Raw genomic sequence first — 19,666 nt, 5'->3', positions numbered from 1 at the left:
AAATACACTATGGAATCATGAGATAAAATGGTCTAACTGCTCTAAACTTTGGTTTTAATCTTATCTCTGCTATCTGTTGCTCCTTCTTATCACCTGTGTTTTATTTTTAGGACACATCTTAAGGTAGTTTTTCCATTACTATTAATTATGTCAGTGTTTGTAATAATATTTCTCTATTATAAATATTGTAAATAGTAATTCTGTGTTAAAACAGTTTATATAGAGTGAGAGAAATACACAGAGCAATACACATGGAACAGTAACATGTAAACCTTTAACACTGACACTGGGACAGAATTATAGCAGCGAGTCTAAATTGCCAGTGCCTTGAAGAGAGCTATGAAGGGAAGACGCCTTGATAAATTGATTAAACATGATATTGTACAACTCTAGCTGAAGCACTGAGCCAGTTCAGTGGTATGGCCTAAAAAGGTGATTCGTAACCTGTACTTGAAACTGTCTGAAGCAGGAAGAAAATAGTTAACTTATTTTGAAGGTAGTAATACTTGAGTAGTAGTTGAGACAGCAAGGAATTATTGTAATATTAACAATAGTTTTTCCTAACAGTATTTTCAAGATAGTTTTAAAATTCATGATGCAACCCTCCTAGGCTGTACTAGTAATATTTTCCTCTATAAAGTAACTTGTATAGCCTTTATAATAATAAGATATTACTGGCATTTTTGGTATATGTGTCCTTGATTTGAACCATTAGTGCCAAATCAGTATATGCTTAGTAAGGACAGGGATTGTGAGCTAAAATGTCATAACTGCACTTCCCTAATATTAATATTTTAAAATCCTAGTTGCATTAGACACAAAAGTAAATGAAAATGACCAACCAAGACTGATCAGCCAACTAACCAAAGTGAAAAGTCTCTTTGCCACCACAAAACCTGAAGAGGAGAAACCAGCAAATGTTTTCTGTAGAATTTAATCCACTATTGGTGTTGTTGCCAGGGCTTCTCTTCCTTTATTGCTCACAGAGGTGTATGAAGGATAATTCTCCACATTAGCATTAACCTCCTCAAGGACCAAATATATTCTGTTATGTAATTGTTGTATCAGAATACGTTGGCTTCTTTTTCTTTTTCTTTTTCTTTTTTTTTCTTTTTCTCTTTCTTTTTCTTTTTCTTTTTCTTTTTCTTTTTCTTTTTCTTTTTCTTTTTCTTTTTCTTTTTCTTTTTCTTTTTCTTTTTCTTTTTCTTTTTCTTTTTCTTTTTGTTTTGCTTTTTGTTTTGCTTTTGCTTTTTCTCTTGCTTTTTCTTTTTCTTCTTCTTTCTTTTTCTTTTTCTTTTTCTTTCTTTTTCTTTTTCTTTTTCTTTTGCTTTTGCTTTTGCTTTTTCTCTTGCTTTTTCTCGTGCTTTTGCTTTTCTGTGTGTGTTTTGTTGTTGTTGTTGTTTTGTTTTAAAAGAAAAGTGAAGGAGAGAGGGTAGAGGTGGAGGTAATCTGCTCAGTACAATTCTGTTCCACCTGACAGACTGCAGAATTTACAGAGTGGAGATGGGAAATCAGGCTTTTATTAAGGAATATAATGCTGGCTTGAAATATTTAAGATATTCAGAGGTGACAGAGAAACAGCTTATGAAACCTGAAATTGTCTTCCATTTTGGTAGGATTTGCTTTACTCTCCTTTTGCTAACATAGTCAGCAGACTTTTTTTCAAACCGAAAACCAGACATCTTGGATAAATGCTGACAGCGTGAATGCTGAAAGGGGTATCTCTGTTCCTTAAGTTTACATTGGAATCATGAAAGTGCGGTGGAACAGGAATGAAACATGAGAGCAGTTGTGAAGCAGGTTTTTTTAGGGTTGTTTGTGTTGCATTTTTTTCTTGTGAAAATATTACTTTCTGGTACTAAGATTCCTATTGCAAGGAAACAGGACTGTGAGGGAAAAAAAAAAAAAAAGCTCACAAATATCCAGAGCATTCAACCTTCTAATATACTGTTTTCACAAATGACATTGTGTGTTACCCATAGCCAAAGAAACAAAAAATGAGGGGGGATTGCATGGTGGCATCACAGGATTCCGCATCTCATTCAGGATATCTTCCTTCTGTATTTTCAGCAGCATGCTAAGTGAATCTTTTAAAGGGCTACTCTTTCACTTGCATCATTTCTGTACACTTTGTAGATGGAAACAATGAAGTAGGGTGACTTTTCAGATAAAAATAAAGCAAACTTATCAGAATTGAATGACCAAGAGTCTGGTCAGTGCTGTCAAGATGTGCACAGAGGAAACCTTGTCTTCATTTGTTCTTTCTGCTTCCTTCTGCGTGCCTCTTGAGCGTGCACAGGCAAGAAAGCAATGATATGCATAGGTGAGATGGTATTTCCAGTCAACTTCATTGATTCTTTGGGTGAACAGAAATTTCCATGAAATTTTGAGATACAAGCCCACAAGCGGCGATTCTGTTGATCATAGCTAGCATCTTTTAAGAAGACGTTGGGAAAAATAAAAACAAACAAACAAAACAACAATATTCATGTGTCCTGTATTAGATATTCTGAATAATAAGTTGTTCTTGCACTAGATCTAGCGTTTGTGAGACTGCAAAAATTGCATAGTGTATTGTTGTGCTGATTTTTGTAATATAATATTTTCTCATATCTTAATTGAATTTCATATATGGTTTGTAGACATATGCATGAAAACTTTCATGTGTGTTTGTTTTAATTACAGGTGCTGTTCTTATGTGGGTCGAAGGGGAAATGGTCCTCAGGCTATATCTATAGGCAAGAACTGTGATAAATTTGGTATAGTTGTCCATGAGTTGGGTCATGTGATAGGTTTTTGGCACGAACATACACGACCAGACCGTGACGACCATGTCACCATCATTAGAGAAAACATCCAGCCTGGTGAGATATTCTGATAAGTATTTTGGAAATGAAAAAAAGATCTGTTTATTTTTGATGCTTCCTTTATCTGCACAGCTCTCTTAAGATATTAAAGAAACTCTAATTATGAATAATTTGTAGGTCAGGAATACAACTTCTTGAAGATGGAGCCTGGAGAAGTGAACTCCCTTGGGGAACCATATGACTTTGACAGCATTATGCACTATGCCAGGAACACCTTCTCAAGGTTGGAGTCTCAGGTTATACCTTTTGACTTTTAATTCTATTCCTCACTGTGAATGCTAATGCTTTTTTGAGTACTTCAAAATCACTTAAAATATCCCTTGCGATAGAGTATTATAGCAGTCAAAACACAGCTTATTAAAGTCTGAATAATTAAATTGTTTTTAAACATTTTGTTTCTGTTCAGTTTCAAAGCAGCCTTTGATCTTACTTCAGTTCTTTAGATCATAAAACAAGATGGAAATATCTAGAAATATCATTTCACATAGTATTCGTTTTCTTTTTGTCTCCATAAAAATCTAAATTTAGAAAAAACAGATGAGTGAAATGGTCAGGAATTTTATGTGTAACATGATCTGCTCTCTTAAAGAGAAATCTTCTTTGATGCATAATGTCTGAGTAACTATGGATTATGTAGGTAGAACATGTTATGGTATTAAGACATCTGCCATACTAGCCGCAGGCTTTGCTAAGGACTGCAATTGTCCATTTATAACAGTATTGTTTGTACAGATCATTACTGTCATCAAAACCATATAACAAAAATTTCTGTTGGTTTTACTCTGGCCTGTTGTAGGCTGATCCATTCCAAACTCCATAATAACTCATGTGGGGCACACTCTGAAACTCTACATGGTTGTGGGGAGCTGGACAAAGAGCTGTTCCCATGGGTTAGTCCCACTCTGGAGAATAAATGAAGAAGGAGTCCCCGGTCTCCTGTTACGTTTCATACCAAGATGCAGTTCAATTAATTACTCTCTAAAAATACAAAAGCAATGTAAATTAAAAGAAACATTAAAAAAAATGGCAACAAAAAGTGCTAGTTTAAAAAGTTATACACTTACTTTTTTTCTTTTTTTTTTTTTTTTTTTTTAAATCCAATTCATGCATTTTAAGGCAGAAACACTAGACAATCTAAGTCTTTGAAACAGGCTGAAGAACACCAGAAACATCACCAGCTTTTGCCAATTTCTTAAGCTTGTTCTCCTCAACATAAATTATATTATTAAAAAAAAAAATCCTACCAAAGTATGTATTCGGCATACACATAATTCACCCCTGATAGGGCATGGGTATGAGCCACATGAGGTAGATATGAGTCACACCACTTAATCCAGTTACAGATACCATTACCTTAAGGAAGAGATTATAAGAACCTATATAAAATGGAGTAGTTTAACAAGCTGGAACCCCTTGAGTCCTAGGGCAATGACAACATCAAGATAATTTGACTCAAGGGCCCTGATCTCACCACTTTCCAAGCTGGCAAAAACTGATAGTGCCATGAGTAGACATGCCCTGCCCCAAGGTACAAGAGGTTGTTACTCCATACTATTTAAAAACAACCAGCAAACCCTTGAAGTCATGTATTGATTTGTACTGATTTATCTTGAAAGCATGAGTCGTGCTTAGTGTGGCATATTGCCAGCTGTTTGTTGTGAGACTTTACTCACCTGGATAAGTAGTATAAATCACAAAATGTCATAAAGTTCTAGTCACACACAATGATGTTGTTCTTGCTGTATTAAAACTGTTACCAGTTGTTCCCATATTAAAATGTTTCCCATATTTAAGAAAATATTGTTTTCACATTTTTAAAAAAGATGAATAGCACCAGTTTCAGGTTGTACTAAAAATCAGTGGAAACTAAAATCATAATTTGTAGATACAAACACTTTTTAAAATAATGATGTACCTTATTTCTAGAAACTGAATAATGCCATAAGAAGTTTATTTCACTGTTTAGATTAGGGTAACATCCTTTTTGCAAAGTTTCTAGTGACGCCACAAGAAATCTGACTGGGTAAAGAGAGTACTATGTACCTACAATACTAAAAATTTTTCATTTATTCTAAATTTAAATAAAAAAATCTGTATTTATAAGCAGTGTTCCTAACTACAAAATCTTTACTGTTAATCTGGTTTTGGACCTACATTATGCCTGAAAATGTCAATTTTACTTTTCAATAAAAGCCCTACCACTATACGATAGAGTTAAAAAAAATAGAGAGAAAGGAATTAATCTGTTAAATGTTATTTTATAGGATTTAAGGTGTTTTCAAACACTGTAACATGATAATATATTTTGCATCTTGTTGAAAATTTGGGAAATTTTGAATAAAACTGCACATTTGAAACGAGTGTGCTTCTCTATTTCATCTAGTCATTTAGGGCATATATTATTAAAGTCACATGTGGCAAGTTGATATATTTTATTGTAAACAAGCAGAGGGCTGCAAGTAAGCATTTATGTTTCAAAAGCAGCAGCAGCAGCTAGAGTGGAGCTAGATCTGTTATAATGCCTGACAGAATGATTGGCAAGAGTTCCTGACTTTATCTACTCCCACACATTCAAGTTAGACTTTAAGACTTCCCATAAAAACTTTGACCTACTGCTGATTAACAGAAATAAAAAGCTGATATGTTAATTGATGTACTGAAAGAAGATTATTTGTGATAACTTTGTATAAAGTTTGCCAATCTGGGAAATATTTAAGACATGTTTTCTGTATTTGAAGTTCTACATTTTACCTTCTTATTTATGATGCCAAATGTAAATTCTAGATTTAGAAAATAACAGTTTACATTCATAAAACTCAGAGAGTTTTATGGCAGAAACCTGATAGGGTTTTTGGGGTCTATTTTTATTTTTTTTTTTTTAGGGGCATGTTTCTGGATACCATTCTCCCTTCCCGTGATGATAATGGTATACGACCTGCCATTGGCCAGCGTACTCGTCTAAGTAAAGGAGATATTGCACAGGCGAGAAAGCTGTATAGATGTCCAGGTATTTCACCACAAACAAAAACCACATACTAGCAACTGTTTGAGTCGTTGTTCAAGAGGAATGTTAAACTTTTTGAGTCAGCTGCTTAGTGGTCTTTTTCCATGTTGGCAACTGATGTAGGCAGTTCAAGAATTAAATAATAAAAAAACCTTGTAGGTAAAGCTCTCTTGTATGCAAAGCACTTAAGGACAGATAAACTTTATGAAACAAGACCTTTTTTATTTGAATTAAAGCAGAGTGCACAAGGACGACATTGAATTGTTGCAATCAACTCTGAAAACATTACATTTTTGGAAAATTTGACAAATAACAGGCCAGGACAACTAAGTTGTAAACTTTTATGGAGGAACTGGTTAGAACTTATTACAAAATTTCTACGGTTTTAACAGATACATTTAGTATTTGAATATCTTCTGCCTAATTCTAGTATCCTATAATTTCAATGCATATTAATGTTTTATCTCAAAATAATGTTGGGGTAGAGTTGCTGTCTGTCTTAGAGACATGAGTGGCAAGTCTGGAGTAACCCAGAGTCAACCCTGTGTTGCTTGTTCTCTGTTGCTATTTCTTCACTCAGTGTTAGCAGTATGGTGGAAATCTGAAAGCAAAAGGGTTTGCTTTCCTCGCTGTAGTTATGGCTAATGTCAGTTTTAGCTTTTGGTGTCAACTGAAGCAGTTTAGAAGTGACATCTCTCAGCAAGAATTTGCCAGCACGGTCCTTGTGTGAGGTGAGAAGTACCAGCTCTGTGCCACATAGGTTTTACAGCCCTCTTGCTCCTCATGGGAATTGATGAAGTCTTAGTAACTATTTTAAGTCAGATATATAGCTACTTTTTACCACCTAATCAATACAGAAGGACTAAAAAGAGGGATTAGGACTGAAATGATGGAGCTGCTTCAAATTTGTATCAGCAGCCGTGGGATCTACTGAAGATCTGGGGCATCTGATGTGTGTTTTATGTACACTGTACAGCTGATATATGCTTCTCCTTTGTGCTGTAAGTACACTGAATCATAATGTTCTATATACCAAGAACATGCACAGTGCTTCTGGGCCTACCATAGGAGAAACCACTTTAACATATTTTCTTTAACAACTGTTCTTTTTGGAGTAATATTTGCTGTTTTCTTTTGGTACAGAAAGTACTGGAACAATGACATCCTTCTTGGCAGTGGTATTTCTAATAAGAGTACACAGAGAGCAACAATTTAATAAACATAGAATACATTTATATTTTCATAAAAGATGAATTTTGGAGACAAAAGTAATCTATAGAATCAAAACCACCATGAAACTAGCTAGTATCTTATCACATTGACTTAAAACAACATAAGCTTTTTACTGTATCTATAATACTCTAAAATGCACTTTCAGTGAACTGAAAAAGATGCAATGTGATTTTTGAGCTAATGTTCTAACAGTTGTTTAGAGGAAATGTCCTTTTTATATAATTCCTGAAAATGTGTAATGATGAGTTATCATTTCTTTCAAAGTCTTGAAAGTCTTGTTGAAAGTTAGTTTCACAGTACTGTAATCCTATGTTTGTTCAGCAGGAGTGCACACTTTAAAAGTAAGCTATTTTTTGCAGCACTGGTGAACACAGGTTAGCAGGATAATAAAAATGAATGGTGGTTGCAGGATTGTGCTCCTTTTCTGGCACTTGGCTTTGGCAAACTTTGAGACTGAAGATATTTGTTTTCTACCCTTGCTTCGGTAAACCAGTCCATAAAAGAGCGTTTTAAGAGACTGAAAAAGGCAGAAGGTTTTGCTACAAATTTTAAATAGCATACTATTTTTTATGCTATTTTTTCAGTTAAGATTTTTAATAGAAGCTGAATAACTGAATAACACAATGTGAACTTTAACATCCAATAAAGAAAGCAGCTCTCTTAAAATTGCATGGTACTTGTGATCTAATAAATTTTCCAGCAAATAGTGACACTGCAAATTCAGACCTTAGGCTTTTGGATTTGTGAAAAGAATCACGTGATCATTGTAATGTTACAGCAATGAAATATCTGACACTGTGTTGTTTTGAAGGGTGTGCTATATTTCCTATTTTGGACAAAAGTTGCTAATCATGGTGTCTGCTTCTGATAAAACAGCAGTGAATATTTCAAACATTAATATCTGCATTGTTTCATGTGTTTATTTGTACTACCTTAAATGTAATACAATAAAAATACAGAAAACAATAACTTAAATCAGTATTTTCCAGAGAAGCACACATCTTTGATAAAGTATTCTGTGGTATTGTGCATGTTTCCTTTGGACTTCTAGTTATTCCCGCAAGCAGCTTGTGCTCCAAGAAGCTGGCTGCATTTTCTGGGGCCTGTGAAAATGAAGTTTAGCTTGGGAGTACTGGACAATACAGCAATGAGGCAGCTGAGGAGCAGCTCCTGGTTTGTTTTAGCTTGTGAGGATATTCAGGGTCATTATTCAGGAAAGGGCTTAGTGACTGAGAACCAGTTTTGATCTTGGCGAAGACAAGACATGAGATTTGATAACCTGTCTTTCATCAGCTAAGTGCTGGGACTCAACAACCGAGCGGAAACGATTTTGGTTTAACTTTTTCTTAGGAATTTTGTCAAAGGAAAATATAGTTGCTGATAAGGATCTGTTACATTTCAATACTGAGTTACGTTGTTACACAATGGAGTAAAGAAAAAAAAAAAAGGAGAAAACAAGCAACTAGGTTGAGGGTCCTTCCTGTGCCACTCTTATTCTGAACTTTGAGTGTCTTGGCATTTGAGAACAGATCTTGAACTTCAAGGCTGGATGTATTTCAATGGTTTTCAGACTGTCTAATGGAGTAATAGAATATGTTTTCTCCTGGTGTAGCTACTGAAATTTCAACACAGGTCTATCTTTATAGTTTTACCTGGGAATTGTAGTTGATTTAAAATTAATTTGTAGTTTTACAGGAGAAAGAGAATACGAAAGGGAAGTGATGGAGAAGGATACTCTTAGGTAGAAAGAGAGGACAAGGAATAAGTGAGTAGAGTGGAACTGAGTAACAGATGGGAAAGAAGGCTCAGACTGGCAGAAGAAGGCTGTTCAGAGGAAGCAAAGGTAGATGGACGAAGTTCAGCAAATTTATAAATTGCCAGGGTCTGCGACAATGTGGAAGAGACCAGATGAAGGATACCTAGCCTGGCTTGGGTTTTGTGCTGTTCTCACTGTTCCTCAGGCTTAACTTGCTGCAATCTCTATTTTATTAGAAAAGAGTGTTCGCCTTCAAACGTCAGCCCTTATTCACTACTTACGGAGGATTACATTTTCTAGATTCAGATCATCTCCCTATAACTATAAAGGGGAAAATATTTTTTGAGCTCTGTGGCAGTTTTATATGCCATATATGAATAGTTGTACAGACTTGGATCCAAGTAAAAAGTATTAAAGAACTCTCTTTGGAAAAGGGTAAGCTTAAATTAGCTGTATATGACAGTATGTACTTGCTAGTGCTGTGGTCAAAGGAATGAGAGTTGGTTTCCTAAGTGTCCTGGAGAATCTGGGCTTCATCATTTGCAGGTTTCACTATAATCCTTAATTGAACCTGAGTGTGTGTGTAGACCAGCCCAGAGAGGTGTTCTACATAGACTGTGTAATTGAACACTGCCACAGGGTTCACTGGTAGAAATTGCTTTGTATAAGCATACAATGTACCTGCTGTTTGCAACAATTGCTAATCTTCGCAAGGAGAAGCACAGAAAGTCTTATCAGAAGTCTAACCTTCTCAAGATGTAGAACAGACAGGAGATTGGGTTTTCATTGGAGGGTGTGGGGGTGGAGCTAAAGTGACATTTCTGCAAGTAGTCTAGCCTAGTAAAACTGCAATAAGGCATGACATTTGGGAGAGGGGAAGGAAAAACATCAGAGAAAACATTGGCAATGTTAATAATTAAAAATGAAATATAAATGTACAAATGCTTTATAAAGCAGAGGCGTATAAGACAGAAGTTTAATTTCTTCTGACATGAAATACAGTAAGATTAATTCTTAGAAAATTTAAATACACATCCCATACTATCATTTTACTTCTACATTTCTTTCTCAAAGTGGAGCCTATTACTAATGGACTAGATGATCTTTCGAGGTCCCTTCCAATCCCTAACATTCTGTGATTCTGTAACATTCTGTGACTGTCACAAGCTAAAATGTTTATAATATGACATTTTATAAGCCTAATCACAAATAATGCAGTTTGCCACAGTTCAATGATAGAGAAAACCCTTAAATTCTCTAGTGATGGAGTTTTAATTGTTTCATTTACTATTGACCCGTTGCAGAGGAATATGCTTTTAAACAAGAAATGCCAAAATATCACCCTGTCTACAGCAGCTCTGGAAGCCAGCTTGGATTTCATCCCATAGAAAATTAATTCAACTATCGACTGGTATAAGCTCTTCTTGTTACATTTCCCTTGAGTAAACAGGAATTTTAAATTAAATTGTAAATATGGTGAAATACATAAAACCCAAACATATTTTATAAATTCTAGTTATGTTAATTCTTATTAGAAGTTATCCAATTACATTTTTTATGCATCCCTTGAGTTCAGAAATATTTATGAAAATTTTGATTTGTTAGAGAGCTCTCAGGCATTTAATATAGATATAAGTTAAATTGTTAGATTTACCAGCTTTACCCTATATAGCCTTATTCTGTAAGTCCTAGAAAAATAACATGTTCTGTGGCAGCTTTTTGTAACTTAAAATTTGTACTTTTATGGCTGCATACAAGTTCGGACTATAGACCATGGAGTGTTATTAATACTCTGAAGAAAATAATCCTACAGTCTGTATGAGAGAGAAAAATTCTGAAATGTTTTCAAAAATGTAAAGCTCTTGTGCTTAATTCATTGGTGTTTACTTTTATAATGGGCTAATTTAGGGACTTAACACAGTAAGGGGCAGTAATGTCAGGGTCTTCCTCCTCTCCTTTTATTAATTACAGGGCTGCATTTGAACTGATATCTCATATGTCCTACATGCTTTATAGCATTTTATTTGCTTTCATACTTCACATTATGTGAGCATGTGTATTGCATGACTTCATAATCAATTTTTGTGAGTCAAAGTTAATTGAAAAAAATACAATGTGAGTGGAAGAGGTTGGACAAAGGCTTTCTCTATCTCTCATCACGTCATCATCTCAAAGCTTGCTTAGTAATGGTAGTGCTGTTGAAATAGTTATAGCTAGCACCAACAGAAGATACACTAAAGCTTGAGATATGGTTGTATGCCTCTTGTACACTGATGCAGTTTAGTCTCAATGAGCATGCATGAGGAGAAGAACAAAAGAGGGCTCTAAAAGCGGTGAGCAAATACTTGGATCCTCACGGATCTCCAGAGTCTTGTGTGCATCTGCTGCACAGGACGTCTCTTTGGGCTCAGCTTTCCTTTATTCCTGTACAAGTTTACAGTTTTACTGCTGGCCTTATCTTAGGTGCTTTACATATGCACTGTAAGATACGATACAGCTCACTAGCACTAGGGGAACCCAGTACAGTACTCTGCAATTTATTTAAGTTTGCATTCAGTGCCGTGTTAAAAATAATTTGTGGTTAATTATGGGCATAGCCTTTTCACTGAAAGGGATTTTTACAGAAATAGTTATTTAGCACTGAATACCTTTTGTGCATGTGTCATTTACTGTGGCTGCCTGCAATTTTTTAAAGATAAAACCACTTTTTTTTTTTTTTTAATGAGGAGAGGATTTTTTATTTTATTTTTTTCTTTTTCTTCCAAAGGACATGGTGAAGGTGACTTTAGTAATTTTTTTTTTGGCGGGGGGAAGCTGCACCAATCTTTCTTTTCTCTCCTCACCACAAGAACCATTTCAGTGTCAGAGAGCATACTTAATGCCTTGAACGTAGCTTATGCCTGGTATTACAGTGTAGTTGTCAGATTACATTTTATATGCATTTTAACAAGACAGCCTTTACAGCTGTGTTGTCTGTCTTTGTCATAAACAATCTGTTCCTTTGTCCCCTTCTATTTAAAGATTTTCCAGTTCATTTATAATTCATTGAGGTTTTGATGATACAGTAGTTCACCTGCTGGCAGTGGTAGCACTGTAATTTGAAAGCACTGCAGATCTGATTACACTGTCAGTCATGGGATAATATTCTCAAATTCACATCTCATGTATCACACCTGCAAAATCGATGGGTGAAACAACTTGATTAAGGTCAAACAAGATGACTGAGGTATGACACCCAACCAGAATCATTTTTAGTGGTGCAGAATGTCAGGAGGTTCCAATGCTATATTTTAGTGTGAAAAGGAATTATTAATCAGTCTGCCAGCAGCTAGTAGCATGATTGGCAGGTCAAATATGGGTGCTGAAATCATCAATAATAAAGAAAATAAAAGCCTTTGATATTTTAGGACTTTACATTTGCTTTGCATTATTACTCGTGTCTACAAATCACTATTACAAGAGATTTTGTTGAATGTAGAATTTAGTTTTCTATAGCAATGTAAATGAGTGACTTTAGGTCAGATCAGTCTCTTGTGGGCAAAGTACTAAATTAAATTAAACCACTGATGAAATTCCAGCGTGATGCTAATCATGCCGTGCCAGCTTTTGTTTAACTTTTTAGTTCTCAAAGGATGTGTCTGAGAGTGTGGCTAACATTATTTTTTTTTTTTTCCACCAAAGTTATATGTTTAATGTTGTAGTTGATTGACAGCAAAGACATTTTTAAGACGGATGTAATTTGGGTTATGTGAGCAGACAGCACACAATTGAAAAAGTTAATGGAATAAAAACATCCTGTGCAAAATGGAATGAATCTCAGACTGGCTTAAAATTGTTTTGAATAAATCATAAAATAACTAGTCTGTTTTCCATTCTGCATCTGCAGTGAGTTAAATGTATTCTGAGTAGATATTGGAAAGATGCATTTTTCTCTTAGGTGCATTCAATTTTATATTTTTTACTCTATTTTATTTCTTTCAGCCTGTGGAGAAACACTGCAGGAATCTACCGGCAACTTTTCTTCTCCAGGATTTCCAAATGGTTATCCTTCCTATACACACTGCATATGGAGGATCTCTGTGACCCCTGGGGAGAAGGTACTTTAACATTCCCTCAAATAAACTCATAAACAATTTTTAAAGTAAAGCGTTGTGTTTCTTTAGCTCTTCATTTAAGTTTAAAGCTTCCCCATTAACTGAAAATGGTGGTATGCCATAGAAAAGTCTCTTAAATTAGACCATGAAGTGTGCGCCATTTACTTCACTTTGGTCTGTGGCATTAAAACCACATCTATTCAGTGGATCTTTGTGTGAAATGAAGTCATTATTTCAATCTGCTATGTGTTTGCATCATGAAATATCTTCAAAACTGGCTTCTAATTCAGTTGGTAGCTGGGTGGAAGAGAGAGTGCAGGCTCCTGGAGGGTGTCTTCTCCAGCATGGGCTCAGGTGAGCTGACTGAGCTGTGGGGAGCTGATAGCCAGGCGCTGCCTAAGGAAGATCTTAGTATGCTGAATGAGGTTTTTTCTTTCTTAAATGAAACAGTAATATAACAGGGTAAAGAAAATGTCATTTTAGGTATTCCTTGGTATCATTCCAGTGCATATACTTTTACTTTCTGGGCATCAATTTTAGGGGAAAAAGTGGAAAGAAAAATATTGGCTTGGTGAGAAGGTTCAGGGAGAGAAGTGTGCCATCCTAGTGAAGGCAAAACCAGTTCTTCTTGTGTACATTTTCAAAATGTGCTAGCTGAATCTTGTTTTGCATTATTGGCTCAAATATTAGCCTACCTCAAAATAAACAAGGGTAGAAGGAGTGATGAGAAGTTTCACCTGAGACAAAACATATAGGACAAAAAAAGAGTTTTTTTGCAAGTGGTGGCCAGTATTAAGCAAATACAACATAAGGACAGAAATATATAACCCAGCACCAGCCTCAGTACTGCACAGTCCAAAGAGGAAAACCCAGCATTTTCCTCCAGATATTTCAGTCAGTTTTGTCATTTGTTTCCCAGTCCATTCTGGACATAGTTTTCTTCTGATTGAATTACCTTGTTCTATGTTTCTTTCAGGTCAGGGTCCTGGTAGACACCAAGAATATATATTCTTGATGTACTAATAGATCCTGAGGAGCTCTAAGAGCATATGCTACTGTGGGAGAGGAAAGCAAAGTCACTTGGAAAGCATTTGCCCTTCTCTGGGCAAAAGCCAGACACAGGAAGAAAAATAAACACATTCTGTGCTGGGAGGGTGTGGGTGGCTCTGCAGGTTGGCAAGGAAAAACAAATGAAAACAGATGAATAAGAGAAGGTTTGCGCAAAAGATGCAAATTAATCTAGATAGGTAATATCTCCATTGTTTGTGTTTCTTCTTAGACACTACTGTGAAAACAACAAAAATGCCTTAGCCCCCAGCCATTTATTTAACTATTCCTTAGTTAAAAAAATTAAAAATGTAGTGTTCAACTACAATTATTATTGGCTTTTTAAAACAATATGTGAGTTGGAAAATGGTTGGGCTTAGGTATTCATAGCATATTCCAACTTCATGTAAGTTTATCTCTGGCTATTAGTGTAATTGTAGTATATTTGTAAGACTATTATGTCTTGAGATTGTAACCAGTTCCCTTCTCATCCTACCTCCCATCCCAAATGGGGCAAAAGACTAAACACAATTTTCTAATTGAAATTTGATGTGCCAAGTCATGTCTACAGGGCACTGTTCTAACCTGCAGTTCTCATAGTCTCCATATACTTCAGTAAAAATTACGTAAATTATATTTGTGCTAATGTCAAAAAATCTATTTTGTCAGTGCTGTTCCCATAGAACATTGTCTGTCTTGAGGTGAAGGACCCTATTTGCAGCAAGTACTTAATGTGAATAGGAGATAGCAGAAATGACGTCTAAATCTTAAATAATGCATATCTTAAGGTACCTTGGACACATTATGCTCAATCCCAAATTTTCTTAATAAATGATGATAACATATTCATGTTGTGAAGGGAAAATAAAAACACATTTAATTTTTTATTGTTTTGTTTGCTGCTTTGACCCTGATAGATCTCAGGAATGTTGTGCGGAGGTTAGAGTATGTCTGAGTACATCACATCATGTTCTGAAACATCAGTGAGCACTTCAGTCACCTAAAAATAAACTGAAAAAGCATCAGTCCAGATTGTCTAGTTCTCATCTCTTATTTATTGATATTTAACGTTGTACTGTTTGAGCATAGTTTAGAGGACTTCTGTTCTATCCATGCTGCCTTCTGCAAATACAGACACTTCTGATCTTTGATAGCAGAAAACTCAATGAAGGACAGGACTTCAGTGGTATGCACTAGCTGCAGCATTCCTTTTATTGGTAGACATTGTAAATTGCCAGCCCAACTTAAAATGTGTGCAACGCTATTATTAAAAAAAGGTAGTTCACTAATATTTTATTTTCTCTCAAGGTTTAAGACTCTATGGTAAACATCTACACACAGTATATCTATACACAGTAAAATCTCTAGAGGAGGATGGTGTTAGTAATACTGTATGCCCTCTGCCAGGGTGAATCCTGCCTTCTGGTGTGTAAAAATTTTGTTGGCTTAGGGAGTTGCAACTATGCCAGTGTTTTTTTTTCGAATCTGTGCTTTTCAACAGCTTACATTACTTTCCAGTTTTCCTTAATGTTTTATTTAACCTGAATAATAAAATAGGACAGATAAATCCTTGGTTGATAGGGGAAAATTGCTACTTACAGAAAACTTAGTTAGTTCTATGTGGTGTTTGCTGTATATTTTGTGCTTTCTTATGCCAGGTAGTAGTAGGTATGATATATTCTCTCTGAAGCTGCAGCATCACAGTTGAATCTACTGTGTAATCAATAATTCCTTAATTGTGCTGACTAACACCCATTGATTGTTTTTCTCATGAAGACTCAAACATCCTGTCCCCTTGAACAAGCTCTGCCTTGTCTGTAGCTCTGTTTAATACCTTGCAAAACTGGAAATCAGAATCTTAAATATATTTGTACTTGTTTGGTTCCTGACCAGAAATCCTGCTGTGACAGATTGAGGGTTCTGCCTATGTACAGCTAATGAATTCTGGTCTATGTTAAGGAATTGCTGTATCATGGAATACCTTGGCATGTCAAAGTGAGAAAAGGTTGTGAAGGTTATTTAATATAGTTTCAAAAGAGGGGACCATTAAGGACAGTGATTAAATTTTAATGGTTTCCATTCAGATAGCAGCACTTTGAGACAAATGGCATGATCACATTTAAGTAAAATAATCCTTTTCCCAACTCTATTCTGGCAAGTAAGGTTTGAAAAAAGACAAATTTCCAAAGGGAAAAGAGAGAAATCTGATGTTTCAGCTGTGTCATGGAAAATGGAAAACTTGAGGCTGTACTGGTGACAGACCTTCAGGCTCTACACAGCTGAGCCAATGGAGGAGGTATAGGATGTGGCTTCCACAACTTGCTTGCAACAGAGCCAGCTGGGTTAGTTTAAGCAGCTGTGGAAGGTAGCCTGACCTTAACCCAGCTGTCTGCATCTCAGCTGGGGACAGAAAAAAGCTCCTTCTTGTGAACCTCTTCACAACTGGGGTGAAGTAAGCATGGGTGGAAAAGGACGAGGAAACTGCTGAGGGCAGTAGGGTTTGCAAGTAGTATGGCTGGGTACAGAGATACCTACCTATGGTCTGAGAAACTCAGCAGAAAAGGGTTGCATTTCCAAAGCATCAAACTAATGTTGAAGCAGACGTTCGTTACATATAGATCTGAGACTAAATTATTGTCTTCCGTTGTGGCTCTAAAATGACAGAAGGAAGGGGCCAAAAGAGAGAGGGCAGACTATATTTGTTGCCTCTGCTACGCTAAAATCGTACGAAAGCTGCTTATAGGGAGTTCCTGTGGAGAACACAGTGCTAGAGGCAGACTGCTGTTTAAGAAACCCTTTTGCAGGCTTTGTGGATGTGATAGCAGCTTGTGGATGTGTATGTTTGGCCATATTCAACCATCAGAACCGGTATGCATTTTGTCAGTGTTGTCCTGATGGGCCTTGGCATGCTTTATGTCCCATAACTTCATACCACAAGGCTGTGGTTGCCAGCAGAATGTGCCTCACTGTACAGGACTCCTGGCTGTTGTTTATGTGTAGCCTTACAGATTTTTTCCGTTTCCTACAGCATCATGGCAGTAAAGGTGAAAGCTGAATAGAATCACTTGTGAACTTGATCTTCCAGCCAGTCAGTAGTGTCAGCACTAAGGGTTAACAGAAGATACAGCATTTAAGATTAAATCAGAAAGTTTCCCATTCTCCATTAAAACAAAAGAGATTTTTGAGAATGTAGTTGCTCATATGGATGTATTCAGTTATTTTTTGTGAAAAGTAAGTGAAAGCAAAACCATTGCTAACCTAATATTAAGACACATAGTGTTTTGCTATGAAAGAATGTCTCCAGTTTGCATTGTTTGGAGAAGAGCCTTATTGTGACTCTACCAACTAACCTACACACCCAAACATTTTTGCCACTGTATTATATTTAGATTAGCTTCATCCAATAGCTAATAGTTTTTATCTTCTCAAAATTCAACAGTTGGAAAAAGTTCTGCCTTTCTGGTTTAATATTGTGCTATGTTGTGGTTGGAAACACACATGGTACCTTCAGAGGAGATAGAAGTAAACCATCTTGTCTTGACAATCTGGGCCTGTTGTTTCAGTTATGGTATTATATTTCATTCTTGCAGCTGGACTAAGGGTAAATTCCTCTCCTTTCAACTGACACGCACAGCTGCTTCATAGGCTGCCATTGAGATGTATTTTTGCAGTGTGAGGTATATGCTACTGTGGAGCAATTCATGTTTACTTTATAATAGCAGGTTTCAGTTGTGAGTTCCCAAGATCACAGCTAAAAATAAAACCACTTCTATGCTAATATATGAATAAAGATTTTTAGTTAGGTTGAAACATTTATTAATTTACACTGAGGAACTGATCTGGGAGAAGATAAATTCTTTTTCCAAATACACCTAAATCTAATGAAAGGGTATGATTTAGAAATTATTTAATAATACAAAATATGAATGATTTTTAATCTTCTTGTTTGGACTAATCCCTGAAATTGCAGGCCATGTTGCTAACACTGTCCCAGTCAGTCAGGACCCAAATTGTAGCTGTTGTGTCATCCTGTGGTCCAGGACGAATCCTACTCCTTTGTTAAAAGTGTAAGTTTATGGCAGTTTAGTATCAGTATTTCTAAACCAAAGTGGGCTAATGTAGTGACCTAGGGTAGGCCTGATATTATGTATTGAAAATATGCCTGTTTACAGATGTGATCAGTAAAAGTGAGAGTCCAGGTTCAAAAGTTCTCAGATTTCTCTATAAAAAGCTTTATTTCAATTTCATCAAGAGTCATTAAGGGACTGTGTACCATTTGTTTTAGTGGTATTGCTTTCAGCATTCTGGTCCGCTTTTGTCAATATTTGACTTGTCTGAAAGTAAATTATCAAAACAGTAGTGGAAGGAAACAATAACCAAAATAAAATTATAGTTTTCTTTTTACACCTGTCAGTACGGATTATAGACACAATGGAGTGGACGAAGAATTGGCAAGAGAATTATCAAATAACATACTTAAAATTATATTAGCACATTATTTTACCTTATTAGCATTCTCAAACTTTTTTTCTCAGTGAAAAGCTCCCTGTAAGAATGAAATGTGAGTAGTCTGTCTTGAATCTGCTCATATACTTAAGATTAAGTAAAAAACCTTTAATGTTCCCAAACAACTTCTGCTTACTATAAGAAATAGTTGAGGAGAGGCTAATGAAGTGTCTAGGCAGTTGAAATCCTATTACGGGTGACCACTATGGCTTCAGCTCTACAAAATGTTGTTGAGATCATTTTGTTTTATTAACCACAAGTGATTTAATTAGGTGTTCTCCTCTGCAGATTGTTTTAAACTTCACCACCATGGACCTTTACAAGAGCAGTCTCTGTTGGTATGACTATATTGAAGTAAGAGATGGCTACTGGAGAAAATCGCCTCTGCTTGGTATGCAACTGTTGAATGCCGCACTGTCCAGTTACCACAGTCACTCAGTTCAGTGGACTTGCTTGCTGTTGAACTCACAACAAACCTCTTGGGTGTTAGGTGTCTAGAATGTATGTAAACTTGGGGATGGGAAAAACTCTAAATGGCTTCCAATAAATGGTTTATTTGACTTCAGTGCTCAAGCCTTCCTTTCATTGCAGCTTCCTATGTGGAAAGGTGAAAACTATAGAATGTGCAACCTTTTGCTTATGGTTGTTAAAATATGAAGTTATCATAGTTTTGTTCACAGAAATGGGGAAATAGTATAGAGACAAATCTGTAGAGCATGTGGTGGGAAATCCACAGAGCACATGATGAGCACCTGCACTGTGGCTGACGGCACCCATTGTAGAGTTGTACTTATCAGCTCTGTTCCTGTACTTTTAAAATTATGAATAGAAAATTACTTCAATTACTTATTTGCATGCCCTTCCCTGCTCTTGCAGAGAAAAGATGTGCAAAGTAATGATGAGTTAAGTCTCAAAGTTGCCACTAATGTGCAGGAAGCTGCAGCCATTCCTAATTCAGAGGGCTGGTAGGAAGATTTCATGCCCTGTAATGCCACTGCCCAACCCAGAGGCCCAGTTTGACACCCTGTGATCTTCTGTGATGGAAACTGGGGATTTCACACCGCAGGAAACATGAATGTCTCCACCTTCTGGGGTCAGCTTTGTTGTTGTTTTTAGAATGAAGATTAACACTATTTGTTAGCATCTTAAGAACCACAGT

At 36.0% G+C, this 19,666-nt stretch overlaps 1 protein-coding gene across 7 annotated transcripts in view; it reads left to right on the top strand.

Annotated features, from left to right (window-relative positions):
* Window positions 1-19,666, top strand: part of TLL1 (tolloid like 1) — a 136,602-nt gene that overhangs the window by 79,248 nt on the left and 37,688 nt on the right. For 6 of the 7 annotated variants that reach the window (XM_065837344.2, XM_071807723.1, XM_071807725.1 and 3 more), the window contains 5 exons: window positions 2,686-2,864; window positions 2,985-3,090; window positions 5,750-5,874; window positions 12,842-12,957; window positions 18,796-18,898. In XM_065837344.2, coding sequence (XP_065693416.1) covers window positions 2,686-2,864; window positions 2,985-3,090; window positions 5,750-5,874; window positions 12,842-12,957; window positions 18,796-18,898 — 629 coding nt within the window. Of the gene's footprint in view, window positions 1-2,685; window positions 2,865-2,984; window positions 3,104-5,749; window positions 5,875-12,841; window positions 12,958-18,795; window positions 18,899-19,666 lie in introns of those variants that run through there. The other variant, XM_065837346.2, reaches the window with a different exon arrangement.

This window comes from Patagioenas fasciata, chromosome 4 (assembly GCF_037038585.1).
Source record: "Patagioenas fasciata isolate bPatFas1 chromosome 4, bPatFas1.hap1, whole genome shotgun sequence".
NCBI lineage: Eukaryota > Metazoa > Chordata > Aves > Columbiformes > Columbidae > Patagioenas > Patagioenas fasciata.
This window is presented reverse-complemented; position numbering and strand designations above follow the sequence as displayed.